The sequence below is a fragment of the Osmerus mordax genome, chromosome 25 (assembly GCF_038355195.1).
Source record: "Osmerus mordax isolate fOsmMor3 chromosome 25, fOsmMor3.pri, whole genome shotgun sequence".
NCBI lineage: Eukaryota > Metazoa > Chordata > Actinopteri > Osmeriformes > Osmeridae > Osmerus > Osmerus mordax.
The window spans coordinates 744,959-764,622 of NC_090074.1; the positions used below are offsets into that span (position 1 = coordinate 744,959).

At 45.1% G+C, this 19,664-nt stretch overlaps 3 protein-coding genes across 4 annotated transcripts; 1 reads left to right on the forward strand and 2 right to left on the reverse strand.

Moving 5' to 3' along the window:
• Positions 1-3,204: 3,204 nt before the first annotated feature.
• On the reverse strand, positions 3,205-8,051 carry fkbp6 (FKBP prolyl isomerase 6). Its single transcript, XM_067228574.1, has 9 exons — positions 7,977-8,051; positions 7,479-7,596; positions 7,266-7,355; positions 6,977-7,179; positions 6,551-6,670; positions 5,927-6,124; positions 5,557-5,666; positions 5,257-5,326; positions 3,205-3,273 (listed from the first exon to the last, which is right to left on the reverse strand). Exons 1-9 carry the CDS (start codon positions 8,049-8,051, stop codon positions 3,205-3,207), a joined length of 1,053 nt encoding a protein of 350 aa, XP_067084675.1.
• A 755-nt stretch (positions 8,052-8,806) lies between these two features.
• Positions 8,807-15,270, reverse strand: zgc:171740 (uncharacterized protein LOC795694 homolog). 2 transcript variants are annotated; one of them, XM_067228999.1, is made up of 7 exons: positions 15,148-15,270; positions 13,880-14,058; positions 13,148-13,285; positions 12,572-12,997; positions 12,157-12,367; positions 11,928-11,951; positions 8,807-11,838 (listed from the first exon to the last, which is right to left on the reverse strand). In XM_067228999.1, the coding sequence occupies exons 2-7, from the start codon at positions 14,048-14,050 to the stop codon at positions 11,657-11,659; spliced, it is 1,152 nt and encodes a 383-aa protein (XP_067085100.1). In that variant the 5' UTR covers positions 14,051-14,058; positions 15,148-15,270; the 3' UTR covers positions 8,807-11,656. The 2 variants fall into 2 exon arrangements, with proteins under 2 accessions (XP_067085100.1, XP_067085101.1); XM_067229000.1 differs by lacking the exon at positions 15,148-15,270 and having other exon boundaries at positions 13,880-14,089.
• A 907-nt stretch (positions 15,271-16,177) lies between these two features.
• Positions 16,178-19,633, forward strand: rfc2 (replication factor C (activator 1) 2). The gene is made up of 11 exons (XM_067228990.1): positions 16,178-16,541; positions 16,754-16,823; positions 16,909-16,950; positions 17,109-17,215; positions 17,326-17,427; positions 17,544-17,644; positions 17,983-18,140; positions 18,662-18,727; positions 18,835-18,915; positions 19,109-19,222; positions 19,375-19,633. Exons 1-11 carry the CDS (start codon positions 16,378-16,380, stop codon positions 19,483-19,485), a joined length of 1,116 nt encoding a protein of 371 aa, XP_067085091.1. The 5' UTR covers positions 16,178-16,377; the 3' UTR covers positions 19,486-19,633.
• Positions 19,634-19,664: the final 31 nt, after the last annotated feature.

Here is a 19,664-nt window from a genome sequence, read left to right on the forward strand (position 1 = left end):
AACCTTTCCTCAGACCTGAATAAATGAGGAGGAGGAGGAGGTGGGGGGAGGGAGAGGAGAGGCACCGCTTTGGATGTTATGAAAAGGACATTGATCCAGCCAAAGGAGAGGAAGTGTGTGTGTGTGTGTGTGGGGGGGGGGGTCATAAATGAAGACTGCAAATCCAAATAACGTCAGAGAGTGTTGTTTTAAGATTGAGGTGTGTGTGTTTTCCATGGCTTGTGTCCTCTCTCTACATGGACTGACTGCCTGGATGTTCCATAGCTTTCTCTTGGTCTGGCTGGCTGGTGCCTGTCTGGGCTGGGGTAGTACTGGTCTGGCTGGTTCCTGGCCCAGCCCATCCTAGCCCTGATAGCATCTGCTGCTAGGAGTCTCTGTCTGTCCCACCAGACAGCATACTCCATGGCTGTGTTTATCTTATCAAGCCAGCTCTCTTCAGACCCATCTGACTGCATTGTTCCCCATCGAGGCACCCCCCACCGGCTCCAGCCTCCACGTTCACTATCTCCGTTATCTTCCGGTTCCATCTCCAAGCCGCTATCTGCCGAGAGCTCGCACGAAGGTCTGTGTGCAGGTGGAGGTTTTGTCATGTCGTCTGCCCTGCGTGTCACAGTCTCAACATTCCCTGTGTTTACATCCTGGTTAGGAGTCTGAGTAGTGCAACTGGTGACAGAGAATCAAACATTGCCTGTTTATAGGCATTCATTCATTTTATTTACCCTTCAAATACTACAATGATAACCATACCTATTCAGTGTTTCTAGGAGTTTGTCTCTGTGAGTCTCTTTAAACGTTAGGCAGCTCAGGATGAGATGAAGATGATCTCTGAAGCATGTCTGCTCTCTGTCTACACTGACAGGTGAAAGTGAATTCCAGGCCACTGTTTTCAGATCAGTGATAAAGACAAGGAGACCAGGGGAGGAAGTTAGCTCAGACTGGAGATATGGGCTCGTTTAAACGGGTTCTTGGCAAACAGACCATCACTGTGTTGCCAAACACTGGCACAGGAAGGAGGCTTTCTATCTAATCTTCCCTCCTGGGTGCCAAGACACAAGGGGCTATATGGGTAGATGAGATAGTTCAAGCACAAGATCTTTCCTTTTGGAAGATTTAGACCCAGGAAGGACTGGTAGCTTTTTTTCTTGCTTGAAAGGTAGCGTGTTAGGAAAGAAACAGACTTTAGCAAATCCTGGAAGATGAGTTCCTGAAAGCATATCAAAAACCTAACTGCATAAAACTCCCATGGAAACATCAAGTTTTCCAGTGTGTATGTATATGAACAAAGTACATTAATGGCTAAAGTTGGAATATTTGAATAAAAATACCCAGGCATATACGAAACACATTGATGATTTGACCTTAGCTGAAAGTAGATCATCTTTACTCTACATTACCCATCTGAGTGTATGTCGATATTTTAATACTTATATGCTGGTAATACTTATATTTGGTTTCGGTAGAGTTAGTTTTTGTTATGATGGAACAAACTTTGAGTTGTGCAAGTGTGTCAGGGGGATTATTGCTATGCTACTTCTGACCTTTATTGTTGTTGTAAATGTTTATTACCCCCCCCCCACACACACACACACACACACACACACACACACACCACAACCTCCCCCCGAGAGGAGTGCCACCATTGCCAAGACAACATACAACCATTTGTGTCCAATAAATGGTTACATTCATTCGTTCTTGTTTATGACTAGTGTGAAGGAGTGCATATTGCTACAACACAACCACTGTACTATTTAAATATACCTGGTACACATACCTGAATACCTTTCCCAAAGACGGCGTTTCAAGCAGCAGTACTGTGAACTATTGAAGGGGTCAAGCTTGCCTTTGATATGGAGAAAGGTATGAGGGCAGTAAAGTGGAAGCAAGCAGCTACACTTAATTTTGGACGTCAGTAAAAATACATAAGTCCTTTCTATTCATCCTGGACCCCAGTATTTATTTTCAGTAAAGAAAATGCAATTATGGCAGTGGTCAGCTCACTTAGCAACCACGACCAGGACAAGATTTCCTTTCAGATGTGTAGGCTAGCTCTTCTGGACCCCCGTGAGGAACTGGAGTAGGGCTTGTCCGAGTTTTCATCACACATACACGCACACACACGCACACACACACGCATACTGCACCTAGGTTAGGGTGAGGCCCTTGCTTCATAAAAGGTGAGCTCGGACACCATCTTTCTCTGTCACACCCTCTCATGAGTCATGAAAACTGAGAATATCTTTGGATAGAATCCTGGGTCTGCTGAGGGGTGTGTGTGTGTGTGTGTGTGTGTGTGTGTGTGTGTGTGTGTGTGTGTGTGTGTGTGTGTGTGTGTGTGAAGGGGAGGGAGAGGGAGAGGGGGAGAGAGAGAGTGGTAGGAGTGCTCACAGTCCATAAATGCCACATTATGGCGTGACCTCTTCACTACCTCAGAGGCTACACACCCAGCCTGACCATACAGACTTCTGAATGAGTGCTTGTGCACCACTTGAACAAATGTAATGGATGCAAATATATTCACAAGAGAAGTAAATCTCTGCTTTTACAAAAGACCTGAATCCAAAGCTATTCAAGGGCCACATAACCGATCACAATGCTTCGTGTTCCGTCGAGATCACTCAAAGACTCATTCCCTCACTCTACCGTAGTCCCTATTGAGAGTCCTATCCTACAGTTATAGCCTAAACACACTATTCTACATCTACGGTGAACTGGATGACCCGTAACTACTACTGTAACTCAAAAAACTATGTCGGTAACCTAGGCTGGACATTTAAACATCACGCTCCCAGATTGCAATTCGTCACATGATTGACTTATGTTTCACTTGCTAACTGCCTAGCTATAAATGATCTCTTCCTTATTAGGCCTAACAGACCGCATCAGAAAAGGGGGAAATTTGGCCAAATGGCTCTTTAAAAGACGTTAACCTGATTTCAAAGGTTTGATTGTATAATAACGGGCTATCCTAAGCTGCATCAGCGACCGTGAAAAACAAGGTTCTCTCTTAGACGTGACTCCATTTATTCTTAACTCCTTTCTCAGTCGAAAAATAGCCACGTTTCCCTTCCAATCATAACACAGGGTAATTAGAATGGATATGGGTCCGTAAGAGCGAACATGCCATCTCACGATCAGTAACCGCTTTATGTAAACACTGAATGAAAGCATGTGTGGTTTTGGTAGGAGCTAAGTGCTATTCCGTTAAGGGTCTCCGGCGCTCTCAAAGGCACACTCTCCAAACAGGCCTAGCACGCTCTCTGCTCGGTGATGCTGGCAGACAGAACACAAGGTTCACGGGGCTGAATACATCTGGCCTCTCGTGGTGTATAGTAAGCTACAGGTGAACACCTACGTCCTCTCCTGCATTCACCAATGCCAGGCTGAGTGAGCGGGCCCTGCCAAGGCAAATGCTTAAGGAGGAAGCGGAGATTTTCTGGTAAAGGCTTGGAGCTTGGTTGGAGGATGTGGCACAGTACCTAACCACACACGGCTACCTCCCCACACAAGGATTTACCTTTCAAAGTCGTCCAGGGAAATGGCGAACTGACCGCCATTGAATCGACACCCACAAGACTTTCCAAAAAGTCTGATCTGGTATTAAAGGCGTGATTACAAACCGTCGCCAGTTTAAGCTGTCCCCAGTTTATGGGCTCTTCAACAGTAGGCCTAATGCTAGCTTCATGACGTGATAATACTCAGTCAAAGATTATGCCCAGATACTTGTGTGTAGTTCTTTCCAATAGTTTTTTTCCACTCCTTTCTATTTGTAGTTTTCAACTCTGAGCCCCAGGTCTCACTGACCCTAAAGTCTGCAGTACAAATGCAATTGATTTACATGGATAAACTGTAGTTTGGGGATATTAAAAGAAACAACACATAATTGTAAACTTTTGGTTGCGAAAATAAAGCTTTATTTCTTGAATGCCTCTGAAACAATCATAAAAACAAACAAAAAAAACAATGTTATTTACATAAAGTAAAACTGTGAATGAAAAATTTACAATTCTCTCTACACATTATGAACATTCAAACTTAGATGTAGCCCCCCCCAACTCCCCCCAATAACAAATATTTGCAACACAAGTATGTGTGTGGTCACGCCCTAGAATTTGAATTATTTTGCGTGAATAAATATCTACCACACACACCTTTTTCCTGGCAGATGAACAGGGGCAGATCCCAGTGATAACGTTAGGAATGCCTTAGCAGGAGAGAAGTGTGCAGGAGCGCTTTGAAGAGCTGCTTCCATGCCAGTGCCGGTTAACATGATTCCCAAATTACACTGTGGAGCCTTTTGATGTGCGCCAGTCCTGCACTTGAAGCTGAAATATCAAACCCAGGGCCTTTCTACGCTACCGGCGTGTTTGTGCTGCGCTCTGCACTTTCAGGAGAAGTGTCCTGGTCATATTTATGTACCACTGGAAAAAAACATGTTCCGACAAATCAAACTCAGATTTTGTCTGTCATCGAGTTGGGGGCAGATGACTGCGATATCTCTTTATGTGCGGCAGCCGTCGAGAGTCATGTTGCGTCTTCCAATTCCACATGATCTCCATCTAAGCTCACCACTCCACCGTTCCTAATACACATTTTAGCACTATTAGTCTGCGTCTTGGAGGGAATTATCGCTGTAATTATCGATATTGCGATAATGTCGGTAGGCAATTTTCAATACGCGAGAAATTAAATAACGTTGAAGCCGTTAAACATGTCTCCCGTGTCAGATACCTTGCAGGGGTTTTCAGTTTAGGTGACAGGTTTCGGTTAGGGTCAGGGGAAGTTCAGAGAGAATACCTCACATACATAGCCTACTAAACAAGACAGGGTTCCACTTTATAACTGGGAGTGCTCGAGGCATCTCGCCCAAACGCAAAAAGAGAACCCATTCACCAGCCAAAATACGTTGATATTTCAGAGAAATATAATTGCCTGTTGTAATGAATAGGCTACCATTTCTCTAGTAATAGACAAAAACAATTCTAATACACAAAAACAGCTTAATATAAGTACAGCTAACTATACTTGAACACATTTATAACAAATACAAAAGTCTGATCAAAAAGGCAGAACAGACATTGTTTCATATCTGGTGCAAAAGGAACATAATTCTTCAAGTGAAGTGTGTTCACTAGCTGAATAACTCAATACTTAAAGGGGTGTACATTTGTTCAAACAGCGCCACCCTGTGGCAGCCTTGAAATAACTCCTAAGAATATTGAACGAAAACCATCAGCTAAGTAGTTATTTCTTTACGGTGCTGTTGAGGTTTGGAAACATCTTGGAACACATATCTTTCTCTTTGTCCAGGAAATCCTTGTAGGATCTGCAAAGGATTCACAATCCATAGTTTAGACAGAAGAAATAAACAAGTATAAAACGTGTATGACTCCCAAACACAGTTAGAACGACACACTTCTAACCCTCAGATCATCTGCAGTAGTCTGCTTTCTTCATGGACTATGTATGAAGTGCCTGCTGTGATTAAAATGCTAAACGTGAACATGTCAGGAACGTTGTGCCCTCCAGACAGCCAATAGAAACATGTCGTCTTACATGGACAGTTTCCGTAGCAGGTTGTTGATGTCGGGGTCGAACGGTTTCCTGGCCTGGGCCATCGTGAGGTATTCCTGGGCCTTTTCATACTCAGCTATCTCCAGGTAGGCCTGGGGAGGACCTGGACACTCAAACATACTGGACTAATACATACTGGACTGTCAACAAACCTGTCCATGGAATCTGGACGAATTAAAACTGTCTTTCGCCGTATTCCTTTCTCAAAAAGCGTAGGTGGTGAAACTCTAAATACAGGCTGTCTAAACACAACCTAAGCTAGACAACTGTGCGAAATCCATCTCTCTGAGCTTGCGAGCTAGATCCCTAGATGCTTTTCCATAAAAGTGTTTGTGATTGGTTGGTGTGTGACCTGTCCGCAGCGGAAGAGAGCCTTGGTGTTGCGTGGGTCTATGAGCAGGGCCTGCAGACTGTAGTCCAGAGACCTGAGGGGCCTGTCCAGCCGCAGCATGGCCAGGGACAGGTTGAGGTAGAGGGGCAGCTGCAGTGAGGCGATGCCCCTCTTCTCCTCCTCACTCTTTGTCTCCCGGTTCGACAGCAGCATTACAGCCTGGGTTAACAGGTCACTAATAAACCTCTCGCATGTATTTATAACTGTCACACACATTCTCAATTATAAATACAGTTTTGAGACATTTCTGATATTTACATTTAGTCATTTAGCAGACGCTCTTATCCAGAGCGACTTACAGTAAGTACAGGGACATTCCCCCCGAGGCAAGTAGGGTGAAGTGCCTTGCCCAAGGACACAAGCTTCCCTCACCGCTCAGCCACCTGACTCCTGATATGGATCTGTACTAGTGACGTTCTGGCAATTATGACAAGGAATGCCAGATCACATTTAGCTTTTGATTAATCCTTTTTGGCTAATAATCAATAGCATAAATAAATGAATATCAAAGTATTCAGCGTTTCCAGTAGAAGTCCATGGCATTAGAATGTCTATGGAGAGCCATGTATGTATGCAGAGTGATACCTGCTTGTAGCGGTCTTTGGCGTCGTCGAAGCGGCTCTGCTTGAAACAGCGGTTGCCAAAGTTTCTCTCGATATCCACCACACTGAGGAGGTCAGAGAGCGGAACGCAGTTCTGTTCATCCTGGAGGGGGGAGAAAGAGAGAGAAGAGGGACAGAGAGGGAGAGACAGACGGAGGGAGACAGAGAGGGAGAGAGAGACGGAGGAAGACAGAGGAAGAGGGAGGAGCAGATGCAGATGGATACAAAGCCAATTATTAAATTATTAATCCCTATTAAATCCCTAATAAGAACACACAAGTTGATTTGGACCAACTGAAACACTGAAATGACCCGCAACCCATTTTTACCTCTTTTTCCTCAAACCAGTTTCAAGGAATCTACACAGTTTTTCAGTTATTGTGGTTTAGCAGTCTTCTGTCATTCTTACCGGGCTCAAAGCGAAAAACTCATCTACTTGTGCTGAGTCGAGAAACTCGAGGACTTGAACCTCGTAGAGGATGGAGGCCATGGGAGGAATGAGCGGAGGGCAGCCCATCTCCCCATAGGCATACTCCGGTAGAAGGAGGAACCGTGAGTACTCGCCCTTCTTCATGGTCAAAAGACCAAGTTCCAGTCCACACAGAGTAATATCTGGGGAGGGGGGGTATATATATCAGTTGAATGAAAAGCTCAAAGCTAACGCTAACGGTAAAAAATAGCTGCTTCATCGTTTATACCTCTGCCAAGTTTCATCATTCTGGGATACTTCATATAGTTCGTAGTCTCGAACGGTTGGTCGGAATATTCTAGATATCCAGAGAAATGGACTGTGGAGGTATAACTTGTTTAAAAAGGTTTATCTTACAGAATAGGCCTATGCTCATCGCACACCCGTAATGTAGATAATCGTGTGGTGGAGAATGCAGATAGGCAGCCTGGGTATGACCTACTGGATACAGAGGAATCTCTAGGTACCGGAGGCCCGTCTCCGGCCTGAACCACTTCCTTGAGAATCCCTCCATCACCCAGGATGTCCTGCATATGCTGACCCAGCCGGAGAAACGGACTCTAACGATAAATCAAAAAGAAGAAAAACACTTTCAAGTTGTTTATAAATTGCAATTATTCTGGCAGACAACCAACTTTTGATTTCTGTGTCCATACTCTAATGGAGAAGCGCACCTTTCAACACATCTAGGTATAGCTAGCTAGCTAGCTCGGATGATTTTGACCACCATTGCTTCGTGACCCTGTAACCTGCTGAACGTCAATAATTGTTCACCACGTCTAATCAGGTGTTATGGTGGTGTATGTTTCACTGATTACCAATGCGTTGAGTCAGAAGTTACTCAGATATGGTCTCTACGAAATGCGCGCTACCTGTAATGAGCTAATGGCGCAGAGCTAATTGCAAGCAGTAAGCATGCCGTCTGTGCATCTCTTCTTACCTGGGTACCATGACCTTGACGCCCCAGGGGATTTAAAAACTGCTGGATTCTGGTCGAAAGTCCGTTTTCTGACATTATATCGACGTAATTTAATTTCTCAATATAGTAGCAAGAGCTTTGAAATTAAGAGTGTGGTGCAACGGTAACTTAACTTTAGTGATAAATCTGAGGTTTAGTTACAGAGGTATCACTGCCCATGTGGACCCGATCCATCCCATCATGCCTTTCGTGTGTTTATTTGGTATGGAAGCAAATCATTGACATGTTTTGAATTTTAAAAGGCATTGAATACTCAATATCGACATTTAAAAACCAACGAATTTGTTGGTTTTGAATTCAACTCTTTGAAATTGAAACATTAATTTATTTCAATGTAAACATTAATCTTAAATCTGAAATTCAAGGTTCAGAAATTAAGGCTGCTGAAATTCGAATGGTGAAATTCTGATCCCGAAAATTCAAAGCCAAAAAATTGGAGCGAAAAAATTCAAACCAAAAAATTCAAACCTAAAAAACCTAATTCGTCCCAGACAAACATCTGGCCGGACGGCGGATACTCTGCTCGGCCTCACCAGGTGAACCAGGTCACACTTTTACATTGTCTGTTGTCTTCCAAGGGCTCTACCTTTTCATGTCTTTAATAAAAAACGACATGCAATATCTTATTGTAGAAACATGCAAGGTACTACATTTAACAGGATTGACAGATTCAGTCTTGTATTTCCTGTGTCCCTAAATGACATTATTTTAGTTCCCTTTATAAGTTTTGGAACATTAAAGTTTATTAGGCTACATGAACATTTTTTTTTAAATATAAGCGGGGAGGAAAATTAGGATTTTCACAAACGTTTTGCTTACAAGAATGGCTGTATTTGGATAGCTTCTATTCCTGCTGGTGGACATGACTCCAACATAAACATATAATCAAATTGGAAGTAATCCAAACATACAGTTAGATACCAATCAAGCATTTTAACAGTCTTATTAGGCCTACATGCCCAGATAACTTCTATGCATCACAAAGTTTTAATTGGCATACATTTTCAAAGGAATTCAAGTCTGTTGTTTACTTGATTATACTTTATAAATATAAAAATGTCAAACAAAATATATGCACAGGAGGACATCAATATCATATAATACATTTTCAAAAATATATGTTTTTCTTGAATTATAAACCCTATTAACTTTGATTGTAGTTTAAAGAGTTGATCCAGCACTTAGCTCAAAGCTCACACTGCTGGGAAACTACAACAAAAGCAACAGCACATGCTAATAGATTGACAAATGTACAACACGCTCAAAAAATATTGAAATTATACTGTGGTATGGGATTAATCATACAATTTCACAGTTGCTGAACAAAATGTATTATCTGAGTATATCGACACAAACAGAATTCTTCAAACATACAGTTATATGAGTCATTCCAAGTGTTTTCAATCAGACTTTTGTCAGAGCAGTCTCCTTTTTTAATTTCTTTTTTTAAGAATGCATGCAAATCTCAGCATAACTTGTTCTTACCATTATAATAATCAAATAGAAGTCGTAATTTTTCTTTCGGGGGCTGAATCAACTCTTTTCTAATCTAGTAAACACGTATTACACACTTTTAAGTGGACTCGCTGTTTGCATCGAAAAGATTCAAATTTCCACAAAAGTCTAACATGTCACGGTTGATAAGCAGCACACACTGTTCTCCAAATTTGACAACACCTCAATTTTAAATCACCAAATTACAAATTCACATGGACACTTAAGTCCTTGAACAGCAAGAGGACAACATGATTTGCAGGGCAAATTAGAGACCGCACCATCTCACACACTACATAAGTTATCTTGAGGTCAATGTTACACCAACAAAGCAATATTTATCAGTTTGAAGGCATTGCTTTAAATACTGTTATTAGTCCGCATCAATTCACATGTTAAAGACACAACAAGCCTTGTGAGTATTAAGTAGAGACTATTCAGTAAAATCATCTGTTCTTTGTCTGGAAAAAGTGGTTTGCTTACTGAGGTGGAAAAGTACATTTTATTCTTCAGAATGTTTCTGAGCTAAATGGTTATTCCATCTAGGTCAATGTGCTGAATTCTGTATACTGAGTCTTAAAATGGAAGATCGGGCTGAAACAGAAATGGTTGACGTGAAAACATGTTATTTTGCAACCATAAGACATAATAACATTTGCTCTCCTAAACACTGTACATGTGAGACTATTGTTCTTGCATGATGTCAGCATAGTTATTGACAAGAGACATTCAAACAAACAAGTGTAAAAAAATCTGTTTGTGATATTGTCAGTCACAGTCGTAGGAAATGGTCTTGTTATTGAAAACAACCAAAAACCAGTTACATTCAGTTCAGGCAGACCATGTGATCTGAGATGTTGCCAACATCCTAGGAGATGTGCATTACTTGAAACAGTTGTATACAGTAAGTGTATTATCCATTATGAGCTATTTCATGGTTCATTCATTGCCTATAAAACAACATGTACAGTAGTAAAAAGCACAAGAGTAAACAGTTAAAGTATTTACTAACATGTCTGGATGCGAGGTACCTTTCGAAGTTGCCCATATTCATCTGCTCGTGATTTAAAATGGCTATGTAATAGATGTTACTGAAACTGATCTAAACATCTACTCAGTCATTCTTGTGAATGTTTGCAGGAGAACAGTACTGGCGTGGTGGTTTCTGGGCGGCTGTTCTGACACAGTGGGGGTAGGAGAGATTCTTCCACAGAACAAATAAAACGCTTTGAATGCCTTGTTTATCGTTCTCTTGGTTTTTGATTTTCATATCAAGGCTCATGGTGTCTTTCAAATTAAATCGCTAATCTCAGTTGTATTTTTAATTTTTTACATTGAAATTTTATTTGACTTAACATGAATGGAACCTTCCTTCCAGTCAACAGGCAAAAGTTCAGTCTATTTCCTCAAGCTTCTTCTTGAGTTTTTGTGTCCTCTCATTGGCTGACCATAGCCGCACAGCCAATGAACACAACCGCTGGGATGCAGGTGAGGTGAGGGGAGTGAAACCCAACCAGAGGGGTTGACACATTCCTTGAAGAACTCTGATTTCACGTTATAAGTCCCTATGAGAGTCATATCCTTGATCTAGAAGTTGACACATGGCATCTACATCAAAAAGGGTTGTCCTTCAGCAAACGTTTCCCTTCAGCCCTGGGCCAATAGCACCAACATGGATAATCTAGTTGATTGTTGATATGTAAAGTAAGCTAGCCTTCACAACTGTTTCACACCATCTAGTAAGGCCTGTAGGGGGCTACAGTACCCTATGAGTCTATACTGGCATGCAACACAAGAATGTTGGCAGAGCCACAAATACGATCCTGTGTTGTGTAGGTTTGAGAAACACAAGAATTCCAGAAAGGGATAGCTGCTATTGACACTGCATCATGGCATTTGCCACACCAACACAGATGTGGGAGCTCTCAAATAGCACATGAACCCATGGACCTTAGAAGCAGGAAAACGGCTTCAGGACAAGTAGTGAAGAGTCTGGAGAGGGGAGGACAGGGTTCGAGTGGTTTTGCCTCAAAAAGAAAGAAAAAACAGTCCATCAACCATTTGCAGTCCTACAGAGGAGCCAGGGTCTCTTGTGTCCTCCACTTCCATGACCCCCACCCTTGTGACCCCCCCCACCCCTCCGTGCATCAGGACCTGAACACGTGCACCGCCCGCACCACGTACTGCCTGCAGATGGGGCACTCGTTCATGCGCTTGCCACACTTGCTGCAGGTGACCATGTGACCACACTCCAGCAGAACACAGTCGATGGGAGAGTCCATGCAGATCCGGCACAGGTTCTCCTCCAGGCTTTTGGGTGCCGCGGACTCTGGGAGAGAGACAGAGAACAGGATGAGGTTCCACTGAGGCATCTCCATCTATGTGAGTACTTGAATATTTTAATGGAGCCTTTCTTACCTTCTTCATTCTCAGTGTTGGACACTAAAATAAAGAAAAAATATTGTTATACACGACACATTCCAGAACAATCTAACTTAAACCAATATGTAAGGAAGTTTGTGAGTAATATCATTTAGCAGACAGTTTTTTTTCAAAGCGATGTACATGGAGGATTTGCACCTGCAACCTCTTCAGTCAAATGCTCTAACCACCGAGCTACCCGTCCCGGACGCAGGGGAACTCTCACCGAGGTTCTGGAGGTCTTTCTGGTCGTTGTACAGGCGGGTGACTCTCTCCATCAGCTCCCACTTCTCACAGCAACCCTTGAAGTTGACGAAGTTGCGAGCGAGGATCTCCTTGAGCTGTCGGACGCTGAGGCCCTCCACGTCCTCCACCCTGCTCAGGTCCGACAGCGACGCCCTGCGCCCTGGGACCAGTGCCTCGTCACCGTCTGAAGACTGCAGCACAACAGAGATGAGGAAATGTTATACTTAGAACGTACAATCACACAACATATTTACATAATTAAAGTTGTTAATAAGTATGTGAGAATATTGGTACATTTTAAGTACACTTTAAACAGCATAGAAAAATATATAATGAATGTGTTAAGCCCTCATTTAACCCTCCATCTAACCCAGACAACACATCCCTGCTTTTACCTCCTCTTCCTCTTCCTCCTCTTCCTCCTCCTCCTCCTCTTCCTCCTCCTCTTCCTCCTCCTCCTCAGATATCTGATCTGATGCCTCCGTCTCTGGTCCAGGCTGCTCCGACTGGTCTGGGGGGGTGTCTGGGCTGGTGGGGGCGAGGGAGGGCGTGGGGGAGGCGGAGAGGGAGGTGGGCAGCGCCCCGGGCAGGGAGGCGGGCAGGGAGGCAGGCAGGGAGGCGGGCAGGGAGGCGGGCAGGGAGGCAGGCAGAGAGGCAGGCAGAGAGGCAGGCAGGGCCCCGGGCCTGCTCACAGCCTCGCTGCTGCTGCTGCTGCTTCTGGGGGAGTGCTGCCCTAGAACCAGCTCCACCAGTTCCTCCTTCTCCCGGCAGGTCTGGGTGGGGACCTCGTGAAGGTGGAGGTACTCTCGCAGCTCCCTCACCTGGTGGAGGATGGTACGCGGTCAAGGGGCTGCATTTAGATGGTGCTTTTCTGCCGTAAAGGTACTCATTCATCAAGCGCTTCACACACATCTATGCAGCCACGCACAAACACATCTATGCAGATGCACACACACACACGGGTGTCACACCTTCAGCCTCATCAGCTGGGCACGGTCGAAGAAGGTTCCGTGGAAGCGCTGGCAGGTGTGGCAGAGGCGTGGGCGAGGTGGCTCCAGCTGCACAGAGCAGCGCCCACAGAAGCTCTTCTTACAGTCCACACACACATGCTGAGGAGAGAGAACACACACACACACACTGAGGAGAGAGAACACACACACACTGAGGAGAGACAAGCTGGAGAGAGAACACACACACACTGAGGAGAGAGAGACAAGCTAAAGAGAGACGTAGTGAGGAGCCTGGGCCACATGTTGCTTTGGATACAAGTGTCTGCTAAACGAAAACATTCTTAGAATAATGAGGAAGAAAAAAAGATTCCCCCGATAGAAGCGTCTTGGTAGACTTGACAGTGTTGATGGTACATGATGGATGGGAATGTGCGCTTGTCAATAAGGGCAACGTGAAATCCCCAACCTAATGGTTTGTGGTTTTACAGGCTCCAACATCTCTGTTGGGGGCTGACAACAAGCCCCATCCTGAGCTGGGCTTCGTTTGTCTTTCCTGATTACCACTGCTTTTAATGGACATGTTGAACCAGTTAGACTGGCCAAGAGCCAACAGCCACTGGGTCATGAAGGAGCACCTGAAACCTCCTTTCTCTGTTCCATTGAGCCTGATCTCAGGTGGAACGCCACACGCCACATTTGGGAACAAGACGGCCCCCTCAGGAGAGCGTCACCTGCGGGGTGGGGGGGTCCTACCTTCCTGGCGATGGTGTTAAACTGGCCTCCGCAGGCCTTGCACAGGTGCTCAGGGGACGTGGGGGAGAGGCTGTAGCCTGAGTTGGTGTAGGCCTGGCGCCATGAGCTGCTCGTTTCTTCCACTGTGGCGGTGGGTTCCAGACAGGACCAGCTACAACAAGATGTCCACATGCTCCTGCCTGCTCGCACACACACACATGTACACACACACACACACACGTACACACACACACACACATGTACACACATGTACACACACACACATATACACACACACATGTACACACACACAAACACATGTACACACACATGTACACACACACACACAGACATACACAAACACATGTATACACACACAGGAAGTTAAATCACAAAGAGACGCAACAATAACTGCATGGAAAGATAAAGTAGGCCAGTAAGACAAATTAGTGGTTTGGAGATGAGGTTAGTTGTACATCCTGTATGTGGTTCCTGCATACTCCACACAAACAAGGTACACAGGTATTGAAGGAGCGATTTATTAAACTTCTAACAGCACCAGCTTTATCAGCATGATCTAACCTATCTTATCAATATTTTAATCATGTACAACACAAAGTATGTGGGATAATAACACGAAACTGAGGTGAAAGTGACTAATCTCCTGTTGTTTTTCTCATATTCAACCTCCACGGTTGTGATTTCGGTGCAATTGGCACTTTGAAGAGTGCACAAGAGCCTTTCCATAACGCTCTGCAATTTTCTCCTACGCCGATAATTGAAGCCACACAATGGTATAACAGTAACACAAGTCTGGCCTGATCTACAGCTAGCTGGTGTCATGACAATGAGAGGGCAGTGTGTCTGGTTGAGGCATTGTTCACAGGGCTAGAGTTATGCACGGAAATGACCCTTGCAAGACAAAAGGCATTTGATGGCTAAGAATCCTGTGTGCAAGACATGAATGCAGGTACCACAACTTGCATCTGATATATTTATTTTATAAATCACGTTTACGTGTTCTTTGGACTATTGTGGACCACTAACATTTGCCTAATAACATGTGACACTAGCTTGAGCCCTAGTATTTAATCGGAATTTACTTTCTAGGATCTTTCTCCTGTAACCATGTAATGTAACACAGATACCATCGGGGTGTACCCTAGCTGGTGGCAAGAGTTGAAGTTCGATTCCCGGTGTCTAGCTGCAGTAGTAGACTGTACTTTCCAACTAATTGTTTTCACTTGACTCTCCTGTGTGAATCGGTATCCTCAGTTGACAGCGCTTACCTTGAGAAGCGACAGGTCCGTAAAGTAATCAGTTTGGTTGACAATTACGAAGTGGGTTATAGCAGGCTATTGATAATTGTTGAAAGAGCCGATAAATACGACTTTTCGTATGGAGCGAGTTTCAGGAAGCAACACAAATGAGCTGTTGCTTCCCTGAACCCGCCTCCTCCCGCCCTCTGGCTGACAGCCGGCAGCCGCCTCCCAACACGAGCTCTCTGATCGCCCTCCGCAACTACAACCCAGGTTCCAGGAAAAACGGCACACCTGTGAGTCACAAACCTGTCTTGTGCTTTCGAGTTGTTAAGTTATTTATTGTTTCCAGTAATTGATCCAAGAAGGAGGTGAGACATAAATAATGAAATGTCACCTTCTCCTGTAACACCACCTTTGTCTTAATTAAATGTAACATCAACCTCTAACACATTGGCTCATAATTTATCGCAGTGAAATCTTCACGACTACTGGTCCGGCCTGCTCAAATCAGTGGATACTCAAGCCTGCAGTAGCCTACATGTCTACCAAAGCTCATATTCCACTTTATTGACGTGTATTCACCATAACGCGGGTTCCTGGAATAGGATCGATTCTAATGACATGTCAGCGATAGTAGGTGTTATCCGGACACGCCTACAGATATTTGCCTTGTGCAAAATAAACTGTTTTTTTGACAAATCAAAGAACCTGGTGGCGTTTAAAAAACAGTTTGTCAGAGTAGGCTACTGACATTGTTTTTTATTGGACAAAACGAAGCTAATTGTATTCCGTGGCCTGTATCACGGAATTCTGGGTGTGATGATCTCCTCAAATGGCAAGCTGGTGATCCTGCATGATGCTCTGCTATTTCTAATGGGATGCCCCGGTTGATTTAACACAACGTTGGAACATTACGGACATCATCGTTGACAATTAGCAATGGTCCGGTAACAGTTTTATAATGTTCACGCTTTCCAGAATATTTAATCACATTTCACTTGTGAGAACATCCAGCACTCGCCGGCTTGACAGCCACGGATACACTAGCGACCTTACCTGGGTGACCCGGAGCAAATCCTTTTTGTAACGGCCATCTCGTACATCTCGGTTCAGATTTACATCAACGTAGAAACAGCCGGACAAATACAAGGTCTCAAAGCCTGGTTTTGGTCCGGTCCTCGTTCTCTGTCTCTGGCTCTACAGACTCTCTCAGCCCGCTGATGGAGGACGGAGGAGCGTCTTCCAGGAAATTACGTCATGACAGTGCCAGCGGTGCCGCTGCAGTGGCGGGAGATCTGCGGTAGCAACATGGACGTACAGATGACAGACACGGAGACTGAACAAATACAGACAAACGTCGAGCCGAAAAAAGATGAAGAAGTGCAAGCTAAAGGGTCCACCAGCGCGTATGAGCTGCCATGGTAATGATGCAGTGCCTTAAGCATTTAGCTGGTTGTATTTTTAGTGAAGTTAATTGCTAGTTTGCCTGTGTAGCTGCAACGCTAGCCTTGTTGCATGCTAGCTACGCTGGCTAGCTACAATGTTGAATGCGTGAGACTTGAGAGCCCTGTAACTATTATAAACCATATAGAAATTCATGCATGATAATCTTATGACCATGGTTGTCTTGCAGGGTTGAAAAATACAGACCGCTGAAGTTGAACGAGATTGTTGGCAACGAAGATACAGTCAGCAGACTGGCGGTAACGAACTACGTCAAACTCAGATTCTTAAGAGCTGTTTTACTCCAAATACGTGCTCTGAGCTTACTAATCATATGCCTTACAGGTATTTGCAAGAGAAGGAAATGTACCCAACATCATTATTGCTGTAAGTAATTCCCTTTTTTAATTAATGTGTTTAGTGGTACATAAGTAAATAGTGTGATGTGCATATAGTTTACATAATGTGAATAGTGTTATTGGCATACAATTCTGTAATGCACATAATGTAATTTACTGAACGGTTAACAATGTGTGTGTTGTTAGGGTCCACCTGGCACAGGTAAGACCACCAGTATCCTTTGTCTAGCCAGGGCTCTCCTCGGGTCGTCCATGAAGGATGCCGTCTTAGAGCTGAACGCCTCTAATGACAGGTACAAAAAAACAACAAACAAACTATTTAAAGTCTTGGTGTTTCCATGTGGTGCCCGGTTTGAATACTTGTATCAGAGTCTAAAGTGAGTGCCATCCCTCATCCTTTCAGAGGTATCGATGTGGTCAGGAACAAAATCAAGATGTTCGCTCAACAGAAAGTCACACTCCCGAAAGGGCGACACAAGATCGTCATTCTCGATGAGGCAGACAGGTATGCTAACGACCTGTATGCTGTAAACGGATTGTTCACTGATGTACATCTAATGATGTGTCCACACATAAAGAGCTCCAAGGTTCAAATCCTCCCTGTACCTTTCCTGATCCCAGTATGACAGATGGGGCGCAGCAAGCCCTCAGAAGAACCATGGAGATCTACTCCAAGACCACCCGCTTCGCCCTGGCCTGCAACGCCTCCGACAAGATCATTGGTGAGTGTGACTCCATACAAACGTGTGGTCAAGCTCCTAGACATCCCATAATATACCCCGTGCTACAACACAACACCCTCGTCACAGGTAGTTATAATAGACAGAATCTCTTATATTTTTCTGGGATGTTCTCCAGTGTAGGGTCAGTGTGTGTGACCTCTGTGATGTGATGGTGTTCTCCAGTGTGTGTGTGTGACCTCTGTGTGTGATGGTGTTCTCCAGTGTGTGTGACCTCTGTGATGTGATGGTGTTCTCCAGTGTGTGTGTGTGTGACCTCTGTGTGTGATGGTGTTCTCCAGTGTGTGTGTGTGTGACCTCTGTGATGTGATGTCCTCCAGAGCCCATCCAGTCTCGCTGTGCCGTGCTGCGCTACAGCAAGCTGAGGGACGAGCAGATCATGGCCCGGCTGCTGGAGGTGGTGGAGAAGGAGGCTCTGCTGAACACCGATGACGGACTGGAGGCCATCATCTTCACCGCCCAGGGGGACATGAGACAGGTGGGGAGGAGGAGGAGTGGAGGAGAGGTGGAGGAGGGGTGGAGGAGAGGTGGAGGAGGGGTGGCAGAGTGGAGGAGAGGTGGAGGAGGGGTGGAGGAGAGGTGGAGGAGGGGTGGCAGAGTGGAGGAGAGGTGGATGGGGGTTAGAAGAGGTGAGGGAGGATAGTAGAGGAGGTGGCGGGGAGAAGAGGTGATGGGGAAGGGAGGTAGAGGAGATGGGGGTTAGAATAGGTGATGTGGACAGGTGAACCAAGCTCAGCACATTGGTGAGAAATTGTCACCTCTAACAGGTTACTTGATAGAGGACAGCTTTGTAATTGTAACTTGACCTTGAGATGATTTTCTCAGAGGTTCTTCGAGGCAACCTAGCCTGTGCTTTAATCTGGTGTTTACATGTGAACAACCTAGCCTGTGCTTTAATCTGGTGTTTACATGTGAACAACCTAGCCTGTGCTTTAATCTGGTGTTTACATGTGAACACGTGCAGTTGTAAATGCTCCGCCTTCATGTCTCTGTTCTCAGGCCCTTAACAACCTGCAGTCCACCAACTCTGGGTTTGGCTTCATCAACAGTGAAAACGTCTTCAAGGTATCGTTCCTCACACTGGGTGTGACGACCTGTCAGATGAAGAGGGCCGTTTCATCCAAGCTCTGAGTGCTGTCCTGGAGTGACAGGGCCCTGTGTTCTGTGTTTAGGTGTGTGATGAACCACACCCCCTGCTGGTGAAGAGCATGCTGGCGCATTGTGTCAACGCCAACATTGAAGAGGCGTACAAGGTACCAAACTCACCTTCAGTGCCTTTCTTTAGCCCCCTTTCTCAGATGGAAGAGTAGTGAGTGGAGGTGAGGTGCGTGTTGAGACTGCGTCAGGGGGAAGTCCCTCTGAAGAAGGAAGTGAAGTCCTCTGAAGCAGGAAGTGAAGTCCTCTGAAGCAAGAAGTGAGCGTGTGTGTGTGTGTGTATCTCGTCAGATCATAGAGCAGCTGTGGGCATTGGGCTACTCTCCTGAAGACATCATCGGGAACATCTTCAGGGTGTGCAAGACCTTCCAGATGGCCGAGTACCTGAAGCTGGAGTTCATCAAGGTGAGGAGCAGCACACGCCCATCTGGGGACACGCCCGTCTGGGGACACGCCCATCTGGGGACACGTCCGTCTGGGGAGACCACGACCCCAGCAGAGGGACGGAAGTGTCCTCTACATGTAGTGAACATAATGTGGTGTTGTTCCTCTCCCAGGAGATCGGCTACACCCACATGAAGGTGGCTGAGGGGGTCAACTCCCTCCTGCAGATGGCTGGGCTGCTGGGACGCCTGTGTAGCAAGACCATGCCACCTGCTGCCAGCTAACCCTAGCCCCATCTACCCCCCATCTACCCCTAACACCCCCATCTACCCTCCCACACTCCTACCACCCCCCTGCTTACCCCCTCCTTTCCCCCCCCCGTTCTACCTTAATATCTAGATTATTCTAAACCCCAATCCCCTTCATGAAAATATCTGTAATAAATGGCCTTTTCTATACATCA

Coding starts and splice junctions, on each gene's coding strand:
- fkbp6 (XM_067228574.1), bottom strand. CDS start 8,051: ATGTCAGAAAACGGACTTTCGACCAGAATCCAGCAGTTTTTAAATCCC. Junction 7,597..7,976: donor GTCAAGGTCATGGTACCCAG/GTAAGAAGAGAT, acceptor ATTTATCGTTAG/AGTCCGTTTCTCCGGCTGGG. Junction 6,671..6,976: donor AGTTTTTCGCTTTGAGCCCG/GTAAGAATGACA, acceptor TCCCCCCTCCAG/GATGAACAGAACTGCGTTCC.
- zgc:171740 (XM_067228999.1), bottom strand. CDS start 14,050: ATGTGGACATCTTGTTGTAGCTGGTCCTGTCTGGAACCCACCGCCACA. Junction 13,286..13,879: donor TTAACACCATCGCCAGGAAG/GTAGGACCCCCC, acceptor CTCTCTCCTCAG/CATGTGTGTGTGGACTGTAA. Junction 12,368..12,571: donor AGGAGGAAGAGGAAGAGGAG/GTAAAAGCAGGG, acceptor GTTGTGCTGCAG/TCTTCAGACGGTGACGAGGC.
- rfc2 (XM_067228990.1), top strand. CDS start 16,378: ATGACAGTGCCAGCGGTGCCGCTGCAGTGGCGGGAGATCTGCGGTAGC. Junction 16,542..16,753: donor AGCGCGTATGAGCTGCCATG/GTAATGATGCAG, acceptor GTTGTCTTGCAG/GGTTGAAAAATACAGACCGC. Junction 19,223..19,374: donor TGAAGCTGGAGTTCATCAAG/GTGAGGAGCAGC, acceptor TTCCTCTCCCAG/GAGATCGGCTACACCCACAT.